General features: G+C 45.2%; 1 protein-coding gene across 1 annotated transcript in view; it reads left to right on the top strand.

Moving 5' to 3' along the window:
- Positions 1 to 14,217: 14,217 nt before the first annotated feature.
- The window catches only part of LOC100647201 (alpha-2B adrenergic receptor), a 127,368-nt gene continuing 122,005 nt past the window's right edge, over positions 14,218 to 19,580 (top strand). The window contains exon 1 of the mRNA XM_003401542.4: positions 14,218 to 18,566. Coding sequence (XP_003401590.1) covers positions 17,412 to 18,566 — 1,155 coding nt within the window. The 5' untranslated portion in view covers positions 14,218 to 17,411. The remainder of the gene's footprint in view (positions 18,567 to 19,580) is intronic.

Here is a 19,580-nt window from a genome sequence, read left to right as displayed (position 1 = left end):
TCATTTCATATAGAATAAGTATTATCAATTATTGACATTATTCGTCAGCAAACTAAATGGACGCCTACGCACACGGATATTTACTACCTTTTACACACCATTTATAATACTCCTCCTCTTTTCTCTTCTGCGATGAATATCTTTTAAAATTTAACTTTCAAAGTGGAAAATCCATTAGTAGACCGTAGAGAAGAATGAATTCATGGTGTAATTAATTTTTGAGAAATGAAAAATCAGATGAAATAAAACCGAACAACCATCGGGGATCGAACTCGAACCCAACACACAGTAGACAAGAACCGTACCTACTCAGCCATCGAGCTCGTGTTCTTGACCTTCGATTCCCAACTTGTAGTAGTAGTCGGAGATCGATCTTATAGGAAAAATTTTTCATATTACAAGTTTTGTATATAATGTCAATGTTGTTTTACATAGACGCGATACTCGTCTTCGTTATTTTATAAAAATACTTCCGAAAATGTTACTTATCTTACCGTTGCTCTTTTAGCTGCCTCCCGTCTTTTCATTCATAAGATTTGAATAATATTTATCTTCTTCTCTAGAGAAGTTTACTTCGCTCTTCTGTTAAGACACCAGCATCAGCTAAGATCCAAGGTGAATTCTTATGCACAGTGTCAAAGGACAATTCTCAGAAGTCCAGAAATTTTCACTCGAGGGAGGGGAAAATCGTTTCTGTTCAGTTTTAATTTTCCATGTCTTTATGGAAGTTTCTTCGTCTGGAAGAGGTATTCGAAGGAAAGGAAAGTTATTCCTCGAAAACGGAATTCGACAGCTGCTCCCGCACCCTTTTTGAACGCGTCGACTCTTCGAAAGAAGGGACAACGAAGAAGAACAGATTCGAGTGAGTGAGTTCCGTAACGTGGCGCGTACTTCGAGGCATTCGACAGGGAATTTTTTCTAAATTTGGAAAGCGGGACGGGAGTCGCCTCGGGTGCTGCTTATGACAGGTGAGCAGGTATGATCGATGGATAAACTTTACGGATAATTAGGTAACGGCGTTCTCTCTATTTACAGGCGCGCGCGTTCCATCGTTGAATGCCACGCGAGAGGCAGAAGCGTCAATTTCGCGAGGAACGCGTCGAAGGAAGCTGGAAATTGCCGTTCATGAAACGCTCCTTTCGTTTTCCTCGAACGGTTTTTCATTGCGCTGTCTGCTGGTTCTACTTGTCGCACGAAACGCAGTCGTGTAAAAATCTCGTAAAACGCGCAACGATGTCAAAATTTCCGGATCATTTAAGGCTATACGACGTAATAAACTTTTTATGGAAGTTCGTCGGAGAATTTGTTTCGCAGCCGTTTGTTTGTATTTTATTTTCTCCTATTTTCCCTCGAATGCGTCGGCTACGGTTTACGCCACAGCCGAAGACGAGACCAATTCGTTTCATGGCCGATCGACGGCTACGTGTGAACGGTTTCAATTTTACATGACCAACAACCGAAGAGAATAATTGGTCGAATTAGCAATTCAATTCCTTCGACGGCGATCGATCCGCGTGGCCGATTCGTTTTATTCGTGAATATTTTACAACAACGATCTACACACAAAAGAGACCAACGCTAGGAGGTTGCAGCACTTTTGTCATGTTCTTGAGGAACATGTGTTTCGACGTTTTGCTAGCACTGTAGTTAGCTCCATCAGAGATTGACTGATATACTGATGTCAATCAACTCCTGATGAAGCTAGCTGCCATGTTGGCACAATGTCGAAGCACAGTTTCCTCAAAGATGCGACTCATACACAGGGGAGCCTTCATTCCAAAAATTCTACAATGCCAGGCTGTGGAAGTGTCAGATTTGGAATTTTTCTGTTTCAGCACATTATCCTGTGGCGACTCTGCAGAGCACAAGATATCTACACTGATAACTATAAGTGTTAGGATAGCTACTGATCTTCTAAGAATTAAATACTTTTCTGTTGTTTAGTTGTTTCACTGTAAATATATTATATTTTCATCCAGTTCTTATAAATTTATTACTTGTACATTATATTCGCCTTATGCAAAATATTAAATAAAGTAAAATTTGTTAGAGTTTTCCAATAAATATAACGACAGGGTGTCCTAATACTTATGACCGGCATTGTATGTCCTTCAACATCCTTCTTCGACGATGTATCAGCACATTTTAACGCCAACACGTTCCAAAATGTCTTGTCTCGTCACTCGGCTCGGCAGACAACTTCTTTATATCGGATGTGCGCCGTAATCTCGCCAGCGGTCGGTCGATTCGGGCGCTGACAGGGCTTGTCAAACGGAGAACAATCTCTAACAATCCCGCGTCGATTCTTTACCGAGCTCCTGGGACACTCGACGTTGCTGCTCATGAATATCCGCGAAAGCTACAGGCCAGAAAAGAGGCCGCGAAACGTCCCGCGGAGACGGCGTCAGTCACCAGACATCACGTCGGCTTAAAAGTATTGGCAAGTCTCTTACTAGTGGCGTAACACGATTTTCATTTCCAAAAAGGATAATTTTCCCTCTTCGGTGCAACTGCCACCAAATTTCCAAACGCTGCGACGAGTAGTGTCTATTGGCCGTGTTTTTACTGAATGTCAGTCACAGAGGAAATCTCGATCGTAGAGAAAACGAGTTACGAACAGACACTTCTCGCATGGAAAGAAGGTAATCGAGAAACGTTTCCCTAGACTCGACACGTTAGAATACTTTTGTGCGTCACTACCGAGAATCGATCTCGACGAAGGAAAGGATATTCGAAAAAAAATTTTTTTTTTGGGGTAGGTTCTCGTTCTTCTGCAGAATCCTGTTGCATTCTTCTTTAAATTTATATTTCTTAAACACTTTGCCATATCTCTGTTTCTTCTCAATGTTCTGCAAACACTTGTTTCATTTTACAATCATTTTTGCGCGGCTTGTACACTATTATAATTACTGCCAGTCAAGGTCCCTCATACATGTTGCCCGCCGTAAATGTGTTAAGAAAAATTCAACGAACTCGATCGTGTTCCTGTTGGTGAAACATCTTCAGAATCATCAAATTGCTACCATCCGGTCAAACCATCGCCGCAACAGAAGCATTGATCGAGTCTACTTGCATACTAGAGTGGAATTGTTTGTCCTGCGGCAGATGGACCGCGAGTGGTCATCTAATTATAGCCAATTCGCGGATGCAGCTTTCAGCTAGTTCAACAATGAGCTTCCCATTAGCCGCTGCGTTATTCTTTCGACCAGTTTGATTCGAGCAGGCGCGCACTCGATGTCTCGCGTAATTCCCAGAGCTGAGTGCAAAGGAACCGAAATGCATTTGCACGGAGGGAAATACAGAATACATTTCCGGAAGCGTTTCAGTATTACTGTACTAGCGGTGAGAGGGTTGCTCGAAGTTTCCTTCCAGGAAAGAATTGAATTAGCAGCCGCGACGCGTTGCCTGCTGGTGCTGATTAAGAGAGCTGCCAGTCATCAAGCAGCTCGAAAATAATACGTTTCTAATAAACGGGTTTCAACGTTCCGAGTCAATATCAAACGGAAAATGACAATTACAAATGACTATGTAGTTCTTTTCGCGCGAGCTAACTCTGTGGAAGGATGAAATCGACCGGGTTCCTTAATCTGAAAGGGTGGCTTTCTTTTATCCCCGTCTTTATTACCAAACCATCCCCAGGCAGTCTCTTCCAAAAAAATCTTAAATCATTGTCAAAGATCGTTCGTCATGGATCTTGTTGCTAAGTGGATCTTGCTTGCTCGAACTAATATTGTTAGTGAAATTTTACAATTTACACGTTACAGCTATAAATTCACTAGTAAATACCTACACAATAGGATCAACGAAACAAATAAAATTGCATAAGTAGATTGCACAAGATACACGTCAGTCGCTTGTCATACTTTGCGTCTCTAAATTGCATATAACAGTGTAGCGGAACGAAGTAATATTAGCGACGTAATCTGTAATTTATAAAATTGCAAAAGCTGCTTGTGCAACGGAATTTCACAACCTGTAACGTGTGAATTCACTACTACTAAGCGTTAGGCTTAGGTCAATGCGTCTTGAGTTTTCAACTGTTCCAATGACCTGATCATTTGAGTGATCATCGTAAACCTAAACTCAGACAGTCCCCATGCATTCGCATACAAACACACGTACAGATCTATGTTTCACAAATCATAGCTCTTGTTGACGTCTCGACGTCATCGGTCAATGACGTTAGCCCTGTCCTCGGATGTTCAGAAAATGTGTCGGCACCAACTAGCAGGCCGGTGAGTTTCAATAATCAAACAGCAATCAAGAGTTCTCCGATTCACGAGCGTAGTACGGTAAGGAACAGGAGAGAAAGAGAGAGAGAAATAGCGCGATCGTAAATCGATTGGACGGATCGAGAATCGCGTCAGCAGATGCTCGAGATACAAGTCCCACCGACGTGGCCGGAACGCGTGTGTATGCGTCGGCCTACTCTGCAAACTTCGCTCCTCGCCCCTCGCGTCCTTTTCTCTCTTTCTTTCGCATATTCATGACGTCACCACACCCCTACCATCGTTTTCACCATTACTACGATGCCGCCACCCTCCACCCCGCTCATGGTTAGGGTAGAATCTGGTAGAGGTCGATACACCCCCTCGCGCCCTCCATGGCGAGGCAAACTGGCCTTCTACTTCTTCCCTCGTGACCTCGTGTGTTCTTTCTATTTTCCTGCCTCGCGTGCTTTCTCGCTTTCTTCTCCATTTGTCTCTCAACGCTTCGTTTCCCCATCCACTGTTTTCGCTATTTTTCCTGCCCACCCCTGTCCAACTGTGCATACACGTCAACCTGCTTGTATGTGTCAGCGAAGTTGAAAAGAGAAGAAGGTCGGATAAACGATGTCGGTTCGAACACACGGCACTCGGAGGGTGGAATGGAAAGACGAAGGGTAAATGAGAAAATAAGGGCTGCGACGTGCCTATAGGTGGTAGAGAACGTAGGTAGAAATATTTAAGGACAAGAGTTATTCCGAACATATGATAAAAGCATGACAAATGTCGGTGTTTAAAGACGTTAAAGCGATACTTTTGTCGCGGAAACAAAATATAAATTCATAATTGTTAACTCTCTCCGATTCTCTTAGTGCAAACCGGCTTCGTACAATCCAATTAGTATCAACAGTTTCGTGTTTCTTGCTTACTTTGTAAGCGGCAGTCGTTTCACTGATGAGACCTACAGATAGCCGAACAGCTTAACAATTCGAATAAATCTGGAGGGAAGAACGAATGCAAAAAGACATGGTTCCCTATGTATTCATCCGACCGCAGACGTCACGAAAATAAAGTTAAAAGAAGGGCGAGGAGAAGAAAAAGTGGAAGGAAGAAAAAGAGGGGTGAGCATGGTGAACTAAACGATGGAGGAAAAAAGACGGAGGAGGGAGGAGAACACCGGGATGCGGGAGGGTCGTGGAAAAAGTCGGCGTAAAGAAATCAAGCGAGTCGGGCAAAGGGGGTGAGGGTATGACGCACACTAGTTTCGTGGCGTGCATGCGTGTTCGCGCACGCAGTGTTCGCTCGAGTGCTCGCTCGAGTGTGCGTGAGTACACGGTTGCATGTACGGTCACGCACACGCAAGCGCGACTCAGTATGACGTCACAAGGGCGGGGTCCTCGTTAGCAGCACTCTGCCGGTGCACTGGGACGACGAAGAGGCGAGCAACACGTGGAAAAGGGGTCGTGTCAGACGACCGGTGCGCGTCCATCACCTCCAGGTCCGCACCCCTCGCTCTCTTCAGCCAACTTGCCCTGCGAGTGCTTAAAAAGCGCCTTGTCTTCTCCTTGCTTGTCTCACGACTCGCTGCATCGCCTTTTTCCTTTGGTTCTGTTCCGCGAGCAACCCCCACTTATGCCTCTTAGTATCGGGAAAATTGGGCAAACATGGTATCCTGTTCGATGTTCAACGTGAAGATCTTCAGTTTGTTTCTAATCATGCTGCGTGTTGCTAGGTGTAGCATGAAAAATTATTAATAGATTGTGCGCGTTTAAGCGAATTTATGTTTTTATGAATTTCGCTAAAAACATGGAATCTAAGAAATCTATATAAATTGAGGGAAAGAATCGTTATTGATACGTTGATAATGTTGAACATTTTGTTAAAACGCTAGAAGATTTGGACATACAGAATGTATATATCAGAGCAGAATTAAGGTGAATAGTCAAGGCAAAGAAATATGGCGAATTTTAGGGGGTGAAAGATTCGATCGAAGGGAAAGGAATGAGTTGATTTGTCGGACGTAATTTTTTGAACCGCTCCACATGGGTTCCGAGACACGGGAAGTTGAAGATACTATCGGTTTAAAGCATTATTTCCGGTGACCCGCGTCCTCTGCGACCGAGAATACTGCCACTTCCGTTAGAAGAGCGGAGAGGTTGAAAGAAAATTTAACAATACACTTGCGTCACGATAAATAATGGTCCTGGTGGTATAAAATGATTCAGATCTTGGGACGGCGAAGCAGAAATCTTGAGCAAGAACTTTTTAGCGAGATAGCGGAAAATAAACCGTCTTGCAGTAAATCGAAATACTTTCTTTGACTGTATGACTGAAGAATAGGGAACGTTATTAGCAGAGTTACATTTGAAACCGTAGGTAATTTATTCGACTACCGCTTTGGAACAAAATTCAATAGAACCCACAAACCAACTGTTAAAAATGTTTCACCGTTCAAAAATATTGAAAAACTTCTCTGTAATAACAAATATTAATTCAGCTTCGGAATTCTGTAATCAGCAACTGCATAGCGTTCTGCAGACCAAAATGAAAACCGAATTCACGTATATCTCAGCGCGGTGCGAAATTCCGTAGACCAGCGTTCCCAAAATTCCGACACGTAGAAACTCCATGGAAAATCGTGGAAAAGTGCACACGAGTGCGGTTCGACGGTCGCCTGGACACATCACGTTGGAAGCTGAAGGAAATGTTTGAAGCCCCGAGGTCTACCATAAACCATTCGACGTATCCGCAGGGTGGAATGTTAGATCGATTTAGATCGAGTCGTGAAGGTTGCTAGCGCAGAAAGATCGGGAGAGTGAGAGAGAGAATGAGAAAGGGTCAAGCTAAAACGGCAAAGTAACTTCCTCCCAAAATGGACTCTGCGAACTAAAATCGCCACAAGTATCTGCGGCTCGTTCGGAACCGACTGTTGTTAATCTATTTTCCGGAAAAGAACCTGGTAGCTATCTACACGATATCAACGAAAATTACATCGAGTTACGAGTCGATTTCCAGATAGGAGAAAATTATCGGTGCTTTCTAAAAATTGGTTTCGAGCTCGTCCTGCGTGCTTGTACCCAGCTCGTTATTCGAACCTTTAAATATTCGTTATGTTAAAAAGCAGCACTCGAGGCAGCTGGTGGCAATGCTTCACGGCCAGAGTAATTTCATTCGTCCACAGGTTCCCCAAGGACGCCCCCCACAAACAGGAAATTAACAAACGGCCAGCGAGTCCGCGTTTTTCCCCATTATATCGTATATTTACTAGACCGCCGATTCCCCTTGGAATATTTCAAACAATTTCTCGTACCGCTGAAAATTTGAGCGATCCATTAGCGGCGTAAGAAAAGAATTCGATCGGGTTTCGGTTATCGAAATACAAAGAAGAAAATGGATGGAACGTAGAGTTTTACGAGCGCCTCGTTCGAAATGGTTCTGCGTGCTGATATAACGAATACGTTCAACCCTTATCCCTTAACTAATTTCGTCTCAGACACACCGATGGTATTGTACACGCGAAACATAACCTTTTTACTACCGCGTGTTCCTTACTTTTACGTGATTGCCCGAAGATTTCTTGGATTTTCATAGACTACAGAACGAACGATTTATGTGTGCACCGTCAGCCAGTGAAACGTATCTGATGTTTTACGATGCCACGATACACAAACCGAGGTTTATAGTCGCGAATCAAATAACGGGAAAGGGAGCCATTCTTCGAAACGACGCGAAAATTGTTGCACTTACTTTCAACAGTTCTTCCAGAATTTTACTTCCTCCGATCTTTGTTCCTCTTTCATCATAATCGTTACTAAGCGAACAATTTGTATTTATCACGATTCTAAGAACTGATGGATACCTATCTTAAATACAAGTGATAGAATCGTCTAATACATTCTCCGAGAAGAATTACAAACGTAACAGCTTTCCAAGAACAGCACGATGATGATTGATGATGAAGTAGTAGAGATGGTCGAAATAAAAAATTCTCAGAAGATTTATGATTCTTTGATTCGTATATACAGTCGGGAGCAAAAGTTTACATACACCCCGAAAATTTAAAGCATTATAAGAAAAGTGTTATCCGGCGCGTTATTTTTTATATGAAATTTGATAAAAAATACCAATTAATTAAAATTTACTTTTTGTGAATTCTGTAAGAACATAATTGCTGTTGTTGCAAATAAGTTGACATGTCCCAATACCTAAGAATGATACTGTAAGAGAATCGGAAACTTAATGTATGGTGAATGAGATAGATACGACGGACGATGGAGAATTGTAGTTGAACAGAGACAACAGACGCGTGGATTGCGTTCTCGTCTTCGTTCCCTTACCGCCTTCTCCGCTGCTGTTACCGTAACAATACGTAATACGACGTATACGTATACGAGCATTACGTTTCCTGTTTGCGTTATGACTATGTACGCTTCGTCGTATTAGTCATTTACCCGTTATTGACCAAGTCGAACGGTCGCGAACAGAACATACAATAATTCTCCGGTATTCATCGTAATTGTGACGTTCCGCGTTATCGTGGAAAATTTTCATTGATGGAAATCACGGAGATGAAATGTTGTTTACGCACATTGAAATGTGTTCGTTCGAATCGCCATACTTCGTGGAAATTATTGCCGCGTTACATACTACATCCAGTTTCCAGCTAGATCTCGTTTCTGAATCAAATTTACCCCCTTGCTTAATTAGGTAGATTTTAGTAAATAGATTAACCTCTCGATGCGAAATGGATGATACCGAAAGGCCTTCTCGAAAAAGCATAATCGAGTACGGAGAGTCGTTCCACCTTGTGGTCAGAAACATTTCCACCAATCTCTATAATCCTTTACCGACTTCATATAACGGCGAATGCAATTACGGATGAAGGTAAAAGAATCTTCATCGAGTCTGCATTACGGCAAAAGTAATTCGAAACACGATATACAGGAAGATTCTTCATGAAATATTCGAGAATGATTCATGATGGAAATACGATTCCTTCCAATAGAATCTAGCAGCAGGATTCCTTTTCTTTTCGACCTTGCACGCAAAGTCTCGCGCTAGAGTTCACGAACCTTCCCCACGAAGAGTTTTTATGCACTCCACTTATTGTTAGCTGGGCCTGATACCAGAGAGCTCGCGTGGCTAATTTTAAGCAAATCTCCGAGCTAATTTCAATGCGTAATTTTACGGTGACTAACCTCGTAAAAGGACCCTTAGACGACGAAATTTATCACAGTTCGGATAACGCTTCTTTCTTCTTTTTCTATTCTTTTCTATTCTTTTCTTTTTACGTGCCATCAATAAATAATAGGAACTCGTAGTTCCTTGGCAATCACTCTCGCGTGGACCTCGTAAACGAAGCTTTATCGGCCGAGTTATTGCGCCGTGGAAAGAGCCTAATGCAGGCAAGTTTCCCTTTGTCGATCCGTAGAAACATTTGCATCCAGCGTGATATCGAAATCCTGACGAGTTCGAGGAGCGGAACAAAGGGTTTTAACGCCGATTAAACGGATCGCGTAAACATCCTAGAAATCGCAAGCGCTTCGATCGCGTTAACTTTGGGAACGTGGTAGCGACGAGCAAATTACAAAGTCAATGCGCATCGCCCTCCGTTGGAAACAGCGAAACGGTTTCAAAGTTCACCGGCAGCGATGAAATATCTTGGTGAGAAGTATGTCGAAGTATGTCGGTATACTCCACCAAAGAAATTTCGAATATAGGAAATTGCTTTGAAATTGCTCGGAAAGATTCTTCTAGATTTCAGAATAATCTTCTCTTCTTTGGTTACCTCTTCAAACATCCATGTCTTATCACCAGGTCGAGTAATTCGACAAACATTTATCCAACACCTTTCCTGTCTCCCGTAATCGCACGTTTCTCTATCGATCTCCATTCGGATTGACGTAAATATTAACCCTCTTGATCTTTGCTATCAGATTAACTCCTCACGGATAGGTGGAAAAAGCTTCCTGCGATCGTCATCTGCCTTTTACATTTAACATATGAAAATCTTTCTACATTCAGTATCAAAGAGATGCATATTGAAAAACACAATTCTTTAAGGTTCTGTAACTACCCATCGCTATAAATATACTAGATGATAACGTTATCGCAAATTGAAGTATCAAGCGGCGGCAACTATTGATGTAACTGCTCCTTGGACTGTTTACATTTTGTGGAAGAACTTTAAATCTCCGAAGTTGTTCGTAGATCGATATTTCATTTACAATCTTTTATTAATACCGTACATAATACGCGGAACATCTAGAATTTAACTTCGTTAAGTTATTCTAAAAACATCCTGATTAACTAACCAAAAAACGGCATTCATGTTATCATAATCCACAAGAAATCCTCGTGTCCGAGTTTACTGTCTGACCTAATCCAGGACATGATCTCCTTCGTTGTTCCTCTAGAACTCGAATTATATACAGTAGATAACATCGGACTAGGTAAATCGCAATGATCGCTTCTCGTGCACGTTGACAGACAATGCTGGTCGAATTCGATGGTGGTCGCGAGGTGGCCCCGTATCTCTTCCCAAAACGAAGGAGTTGCTAACTAGTTTCTCCGTGCATGTTCTCCGGACGGGAACAATGCTGATACACGTACACACTGCGCACCAATACGTGTCCTATACACGGAAACAGAGGAGAAGCCTGCACGTCGGAGTTACGACAATATGCCGAACTTACCGACGGCAAACTTTCGGCAAAGAGACAGACGGAGAGAATGAGAGCAGCTCGCGGGTGTGGATGGGGATGGCAGCGTTGACGCGGCGTCGTCAAAGGAACCGAGGACGTCTGCCTTATGGATACACAGAGAGCAAGAGAGGGAGGGTGAAAACGAGAGACGCGGCCCTGGGCGTTCGAAGGTCGGCCGCGATAGCCACCGTTGGAAATTTCGAGCTCGAGAATTCTCCTCACCGTGCCGTGTGTCCTCTCGCTCTTCTGCCTCGCTCCCTGTGTGACACAGTTTTCTTTTCCGCATACAGAAGGCTGTATTGTGAACGAGCGTAACGGCTAATTTTTCGACGTTCCTGAAAACTTTCGGCCCGATGCAAACGTGTTAAATTACGCTTAGAGGTTTTAATAAGCAACAAGTAGATTCTCCGTGCTCTCGAAATTCGAAATAATACATCCCATTAAAAAAAGAAAAAAAAAAAAAAGAAAGAAATTAAGAAAGAAAAACGAGAACGTCGTCGTGTCGTCACTCTATCAATTATTGCCTCTGGGTTTTTCTTTTCCCTTAAAGAAAAAGTCGGTTATAAAGTTAATTCTATCCGGAGGCTTCTCGCTACTCCCGCGAATTAATGCCATGGCCCGGGTAATATATTCCGATTGAATTATTTTACACAGGAACGGCTGGATTCCTTTCTTTACGTCCCTTTATTTTGAATTATTCATCGCTTTGTCGGAAATTGCTTCCGTGCCACTTTCAATTACACGTTTGTCCATGTTCGACTTTCGCAGGGAACAGCTCATCGTCCCGCCTCGGCTCCCTTCCTCCTTCCCCCCGTAATTTCTTTCCTTTTTCGACGTCTCGTGACGCGGGATAGCGGATCGTCAAGTTATCGAACTCCAAGTTATCGGTTCCTCGCCTCCAGGAAGATTCCAAACGATCGCAACTTCCAACCGTCGAACTTCAAACGACGAATCTGCGTTGGTAATGTCCCGTTCTTGCTTCTTCCAACAAGTTCCACGGTCGCTTATAAGGTTGCCGAGTTGTCGAAGTGGCATATAATTTCTAAACTACTCCCTCCCAGTTCGGAAAAGCGGTCACCAACGTATGACCCGTAGCAACACGCGCGGTAGGCTCAGTCGTAAATACGGTTCACGGTCACGAATCATCGGTTAGGGATATAGGAAAAGCGAAACTTAACCTATTTGTTTTTCTATTTATTAATGGAAACTTCAACTTTTGTTAGACCGATAGAAAACGTGAGCAAAATAGGATCAAAGTTTGCCCGAAGCGCGATTTTTATCTCACGTTCCGGCTGTCCATTTTAATTAATAACTGTCCCTTTTTAATACGATTTCATCGTCGTATCGACACGTTGAAAAATGTTTGCAAGCCCGCGGATCACATTTTTATTACGTTGGACATTCGAGCTCTCCGTATAATGACGAGGATTTTATTAGAGGGACGCACGAATTAATTTCACCTGGAAGCTTATCGCATCCCACGTGGCGATTAAGCGAAGAATATGTACGTGCAAATATCTGGATCGTTGGTTGCTGGCTCACGTAACAAAGAGAGCGAGGTGGCTTCGATCCGGGCCGATAGTTCGATAAAAATTTAATAAAGCATCGGAAAAGTATCGTAACCTGAGAACATACCGGGAACCGTTTAATGAAATTTTTATTGCTACCGTCCAGCCGCCATAGTGCTGGAAAACGCGGGCCGATTTACGAATAAGACCCGAAGATAGGTTCGTTAAAATTTCCCTTGACTCATAACGAATTCTCAAACACACTGCCGTCCGACAGTCACCGAGATCGAGCCTCAACGTCCACCGAGAGCGTTTCCAATAAATATTCTATGCATTCTTAAATCTTCATTTCGGGGACTAACTTTAAAAGAGAATACCCGATCAGCCAATTTCGTCCTTTAAACTGCTACCTCTATTCTTATTCTATCTCTTTTAAAGCCATAGAAAAACACCACACCCATAATGGCTTCTTTGGTAGTATCACCTTTAAAGCCGCGATCCAGTCGTGGAAAACGAGAACGAATCGAAGAGAGGAAGAGGCCGATTGTTGACGTCGGCCATCAACGACTTTGATCAACCGATTAACGTTTCGCTACAGCGATGTCGGTATCGTAATCAGCGTATCGCGATCTGACGCCTGAATTGCTGATCGTCGAGCTCTTCTCCTTGTCTTATTGTGGTAGTTGCACGTTCATGAATATACCCTAGGGCTGGTAACAAGCAGCCAGCTAGAGAGCAACATAATATATTCCCGATCCGGTGGCTCGATGTTCTAAAGGCGACTATCAAGTTGTGGTCGCCTAATTTACGATCCCAGCAAATGGACGCCGGCTTTAGTGGACGCGGCTTCGGCCGCTCACTGCCGCCCCCCTCTTTTGCTTCTCGTTTTCCCTCGACCAGAGCTTCCAGCAGAGGTGAATCTTCCCCGGGGAGTTTGTTATCGCGGCGGAAAGCAACGCGTGAACTTCACGATCTAGGGAGCAACGTGAACAATTAAGTGGCGGCAGGGATAGCTAGAGGGGACGGCTATTTCGAATATTAAGCCCGGGGGTTGAGGGTGGACGCTTCCAGCTGCTCGCTGGATTACTTGGATAAATCTGGACCCAAATTCGGCTCGGCTGAATGGTTCGGATATAGAAGAGGATTGGACGGGGGATGTTTGGAATAGCTGGCGGAGTTTTCCGCTGAACTTGGCCTGGTTTGGTAATTATATCCGGCTTTATTATATCTAAGCTATCCATTAGCGAGTAGTCTAATTGGATAGTTCAAAGTTAATTGAAATATTAAATATCCTGCTGCTAGTGTCATGATCACGATCTATGAAGCGGAGCGGACAATCGATCAACACGCAATGGATTACAGTCTGCTAGGCAATTGGAACGGTAGGCCTGGTGGGAACGCATCTTCCAATGACCCGGATGGTTCAATTGATCAGATCTAATCTGAGATTCGGGCAAATCGATCTGGCGAACAATGGGAACTGGCAACTGGTTGCCATTTCGCCTATTGGGTTTATAGGAAAGAGATTTATCATCTTCGATCGATCGAATAATTGCTAACCGACTCTAGGAAATCTCCCTACCTTTTTCTTGTTTAAAAGCTGCACAAACGTAAAAATATCATAGATAAGATCGCAAAGAGAAGGGCAAGCTACGCTATCAGAATAAGGAGAACAGGCGTATTTTTTCGCCAACGGACCGATCGGTCGATGGTCCAAAGTCGACTGTCGGGCCGCGTCGGTCGGGTGCTGGCGGCGTCCCGACGCTTGCGCCGCAGCTCTCGCAACTCCGTCAGACGGCGCCCCGACGCTGGTACCGACGGACGGACCGGTCGGTCGGGCCACCAGTCAGCCTCCAGTGAGCTAGCCAACCTCTCTCTCTCCCTCTCGCTCGCTCTCTCGCGTGCACGTAGAGGCGCGCGCGCGCGGCCGCGTCCTCTCACCTATACGATAGCGTGCACACCCGCGCGTGCACACACATACATGCACACACGTTCACAAACATAGACAGAGTGCGGAGAATTCACGGACACGCGGCTTGAACGTCGGTGTGGACCGAGTTACACGTGCACATGCACACCAGTCGCTCTCGTTCTTTCTCGCTCCATCCCTCTCCACGAACTTTCTTCGTCGCACGCCCGCCTCGATCCTGCGAGGAGAGTCTCTATCCAGCGAACGACACGAGAGGGAGTCCGAGTTCCTGGCTCGTCCCTCGCGGCTGCAGTGCGTTCCCAAACATCCACGAGACAACCTCGAGGTGTCTGCACGTACGCACGCACGCATCAGCCGTTCAAGGACCACGAGGAGAGAGGATTCGCTCGATTCTGATACTCGCTAAATCGAGTCTATCGTACGAGACACGATCAGAGCCACGTTCGTTACCGCTTTTATCGTTTATTTTAGCTGGAAGTTTCGAACGTCGAAAGATAGTTTTTCCCCTTCGTCGTTTCGAATCTCGTCTCCGACAAGTGGTGTCCCGCGCTCGATCGTTCCATCGTCGTGTAATCGTCTTTTTCGAACTATCCTTGAACTTCGTCGAGTCGCAAGCTCGAGTTTCCCGCGCGTGTTTCATCGTGTGTGATTCCAAGAGGAACCCGCGAGGATCGTGCGTGCGACGGTAGACCTCGTGACGGGCCAAGCGGAAACGACGACGTGGTAGAAACGTAAGGGCAATTCGAAGATCGTTGCTCCTCCGGTTTGCAAGTCTTTTGTCGAAGAATATTTCAAAGTGAAGCTCGAAGCGATCCATCCCGATGATAGAGAAAAAGTCCACGTTGCTCTGAGATTCGGAGGAAAAGAATCTCAGGGTCGAACGATAACGATCGACGATCGTCGAGTGGCGCTTCTCATGGGAAATGAGTCGAAGGAGAACGCGTGGTGGATGTCAAGCTCGATGGAGAAGCTAGCAGCGTGACGAGGGAGACCGTGATCTTCGCTACTGGTCGAGATCTCGCGAAATTACGGAGGGACGTGTGCTTCGTGGCTGGAAACTGAGAGTGTCGACGAACGAAGGGGAATAATCGAGCGAACTTTTGCCGTGTGTCGGGAGAACTTCGGTCGCTGTGTGATCAGCTGACGTGAATCGGTGGCACAGTTGGTGCAAGGTTACCCGATTCCGAACTCGAGGACACGGTGTGCGCGAATGAATCCTGTTGATCCAGGCGTGTGAAACAGGAGAGGGTTAAAGGACGGGCGGTAGGGAAAAGGGATCAGGGACGTGTATCGACGAATCTCGAGCGTGTAAATAGGTGTACAGATGGGTCGAGGACGTCGACTTTGATCGAAGGAACGTCCTAGACGCATTCTCCTTTTTCCTTCCTCTCGCGTACTCATTTTCGTACCACGGTCCTTGCCATTTTCCTCCATCGATCTACGTGCTAGCACTATAATAGTAACGTAATAATATCGTAATAATAAACCAGGATAAGTCGTTGTGCTACGACTTAAGGACCATCTTGCAACGACGTTGCAGCGAATGACTTAATAAATCGAGCCTATCAGAGTTATAGAGAACCAAAAAGATTCTAAGTAGCAACGCGAATTACGTGTAAATGTGTATGTATAGAACGTTTACGGATTTAAGCTGGTTCAGCGATTCGTCGTCGTGAGTATCTGTGTGTGCGTAGAATTATATAAAATAATCTGTCTGTCGCGGAATATTTTCGTTGTCTCGCCTGTGGTGGGCGACGTTCGATTCTGTGTTTCCATTCGGTTAGTAAACAGGACGAGTAAATTACGAGTTTAATCGTAAACAATTCGCTGAAGTCACAAGTCGGAGCAGTACGGGTATATATCCAGCGCTTAGCCTTTTTAGTCGTGACGCGATAATTAATTAGCTTGAATAATTAGCCGTTAGCTTACTTAGCCGTTCGGACTCGGGAATAAGCAAACGTAGAGCCAAGCGTGTAGGAAAAGCTACGGGGAGTAGAGAAAGCTCGACGATGATATAGCTCGAATATCGGACGTCGTAAGCGACACGCTACACGACCCGTCTCGGTATCAATTTTCTTCTCGTCGATAGCTGCTGAGTAGATTTCGCGATCCAGTTCGTTTTGAGAATCATCGTCGGGCGATCGGATCGCGCGGAGGCCGTTGTTCGCTTAATTCGAAGGTGTCTGAGCTTTAATCTAAGAGGAAGGTAAAAAAAGGGGGACCAATTTTTCACGCCCATTCTCAATCTCTATCTTTTCCTTCTTTTCCATCTTGGCCGCTTTTCTCTTTCTCGTCTCGCCGTCTAGCTGCCTCCCTCCCTTCCCCTATCCGGCTTTATCTCCTAAATCCAACCAGCCAGCGGACTATCCATAAATCTCTCTGTACGCTCTTTCCGTATTAACTCCGTCATCGTGAGACCGGCCGGAATACCAGGAATACGAAGAGGGAGTCGCAACTCACGCAAGCAATAAATCAAGGGCCAACCTACCAGCGCGACAACGTGGAACAGGAAGGTGGTACGTAGGCAGGCGCCAGGCGAGGATCGCCAAAAAATCAAATTCTAAAAGACTTTGGTCCACAACGAGCGAGTGATTCTACACCCTTGTTTGTCGGAGGGTAAAACTATATACAAAAGTATATACGTTCCTCACGAAGAAAACGTATAGTCGAGAATATCCAAGTTCCCGCGAACAATAGTTCGATACAGAAAGGACTGTGCGTCAAGTAACGAGTAGAAAAAGTAGCCGTTCCTTCCTTCCTTCCTTCCTTCCTTCCTTCCTTCCTCTCTATTCGAACCGAAGAGAGATCCAGGAAAGAAGGAACGAATTATTCGCTGCCGCCAAGAAGCTACACAAGCCACACGCCATTGTCCGTTTAATGACGATGACCTCATCCTGAAACGGGCATGACGCCCCTGGCCTCGAGATGCGACGAGACCACTACCATCCTGTTGTTGCTGCTACTCGAGCTTGCACCCGGTGCACGCTGCTACTCGCGCGCGGCCACCACGTCCGCCTCGACTTTGTCGAGATAGCATCAACAGTCGACGGCGAGGGTGCGAGTGATGCCGCTCCTGGGCAGCATTATGACCATCGACGCCGCCGGTAGTCCGACTACGGCGTCCACCAGCGTCTTCGACGAGAACATGACGTGGTCTCGACCAACCGGTGGCACTACGTCTTCCACTAACGAGGCCCACTCGATTGACAGCGCGATCCTCACCGAAGAGCAGCAACTGCACGGGCTAATAGCCGCCGCGACCACGACCGACGACGACCGTGGAACCACTCGAATCCCCGATCAAGTCGACCAAGGACCAGACGTCGAACAGCGATCCTCCGACACCAGCAACGACACGGCTACAGAGGCAAACGTTCGACAGGTGGCACCGATCGAGAGAACCGGTGATTGTGCCTGCGCTAGATTCCGTGCTGGGGATATCGTGTCGGGTACCAGATTGCCCTTCCTCGTCACCGAACAGTTGGGCGAAGTGGAGGTCGCTAATATCAGCGAGGAAAGCACCGTTGCTTTCGATAGTACCACCGGGCTCGGTGTCACCACCGACCAGGACGACGTGGAAGGTCTGAGAGAGCTGGAACTGTTGTTCGGCTTGGGCGGCATAATGGAGGATATCGGTGGATCGTTCAACGATTCTTTCAACGAGAGTCTTTTGTTCCCGTGTAACGGCAGCCTGTGCAATGAAACGTCGTACATCGTGTTCGGGGAGAGCTTGTATCCATCCGGATATACGCTGCCACACATCATTCTGGCATCCATCCTGGCGACGTTGTTGATGATCGTGATCGTCGTGGGGAACATGCTGGTGATCATTGCCATAGCCACCGAGAAAGCACTGAAGAATATACAGAACTGGTTTATAGCTAGCCTAGCCGTGGCTGATTTCTTTCTGGGTTTGGTAATTATGCCTTTCTCGTTGGCCAATGAAATCATGGGATACTGGATCTTCGGCTATTGGTGGTGTGACATTTACTCGGCCATGGACGTGTTGCTGTGCACCGCCAGTATCATGAACTTGTGTCTGATAAGCTTGGACAGATTCTGGAGCATCACGCAGGCAGTGGATTATCTAAAGAAGAGGACTCCGGCCAGGGCAGCTCTGATGATAGCGCTCGTGTGGCTTTTGTCTGCTCTCGTTTGCATCCCACCCCTATTGGGCTGGAAGAGACCTACACCTGCTGAAGAATATCCCAAGTGTAAGGTAAGAGATCACCGTTTCTTTTTATTTCACGATTAAACATGTTCTCGTTCATCGTCCAATTTATACGATATTTGACAGAAATGAAATTGAGTAGAATCTTATAAGGGAATAAAGTAGAGACAAAATAACGCGCAAAGGTACAGATGCTCGAGTCCTAGTCTGGTTAGTTACTGTTTAAAACACAATTTACTCGGTTGCACTCGAGCAAAGAGGAGCGGGTAATACAAGAGTTAATTATTTCCCCGAAACTGGTTGTTAGGGGTCGGGCGGTCGTTGCAGATGACAGATTACGAGCTCCTGTTTCATCTTCCAGACGCGAAATTAAATCGGCCGTAGCGAGAAGGAATCTAGAAACCAAAAAAGACGACGAAATTTCTTCGCGATCTTTGAAACGACTTTTAGCGAAATCGTTTATCCAGCCGAGTGGTAACCATAGGTACAGATCGTTCTTACTTGACCGTATAATTTGTCCACTTATCACCGATGAATCCGGCTTGAGCACTTAATTACTTCCAATAGATGGATTCATTGTTCGAGTGGGAGAAACGATGGACCGGCAAATAGCGAGAATCAGAGATTCAAATTTATCGGATCAACTCGAGTTCCTTTTGCGATCGGGTACGAATAACGGGGTTGCATCGTAAACCTACGAAGCTTACACCAATTTTATTGCAATACCTATTAGATCGTTTACTCTTAAAATCACACCTTCATTCAAATCACGTAGAAAAATAGACACGGTATACTAAAAAATTTCTTCGCACATGGCATTTTGTTGGTTTGTACTGGTCACACAATCGGGCGGTCACCTTTTATGCATCGGTGAAACTCACTTTCATGCCCAACCGCTCGAAGTCTGCTTATGTCGGCCTCCACAAAACGTTCTGCAAGATTGCAACTCTATCCCCCGATACTTTGTGCGCGTTACTGCTGACTTCTCTACAATTCCATCGTGTTTCTCTCTTTTTTTCGCCATCCCAATTTCTTCCTTTCATTTCTGACTTTCTCCGAAAA

This window comes from Bombus terrestris, chromosome 15 (genome assembly GCF_910591885.1).
Source record: "Bombus terrestris chromosome 15, iyBomTerr1.2, whole genome shotgun sequence".
Lineage (NCBI taxonomy): Eukaryota > Metazoa > Arthropoda > Insecta > Hymenoptera > Apidae > Bombus > Bombus terrestris.
The sequence above is the reverse complement of the archived record's forward strand: the minus strand, read 5'-3'. Positions and strand labels throughout refer to the sequence as shown.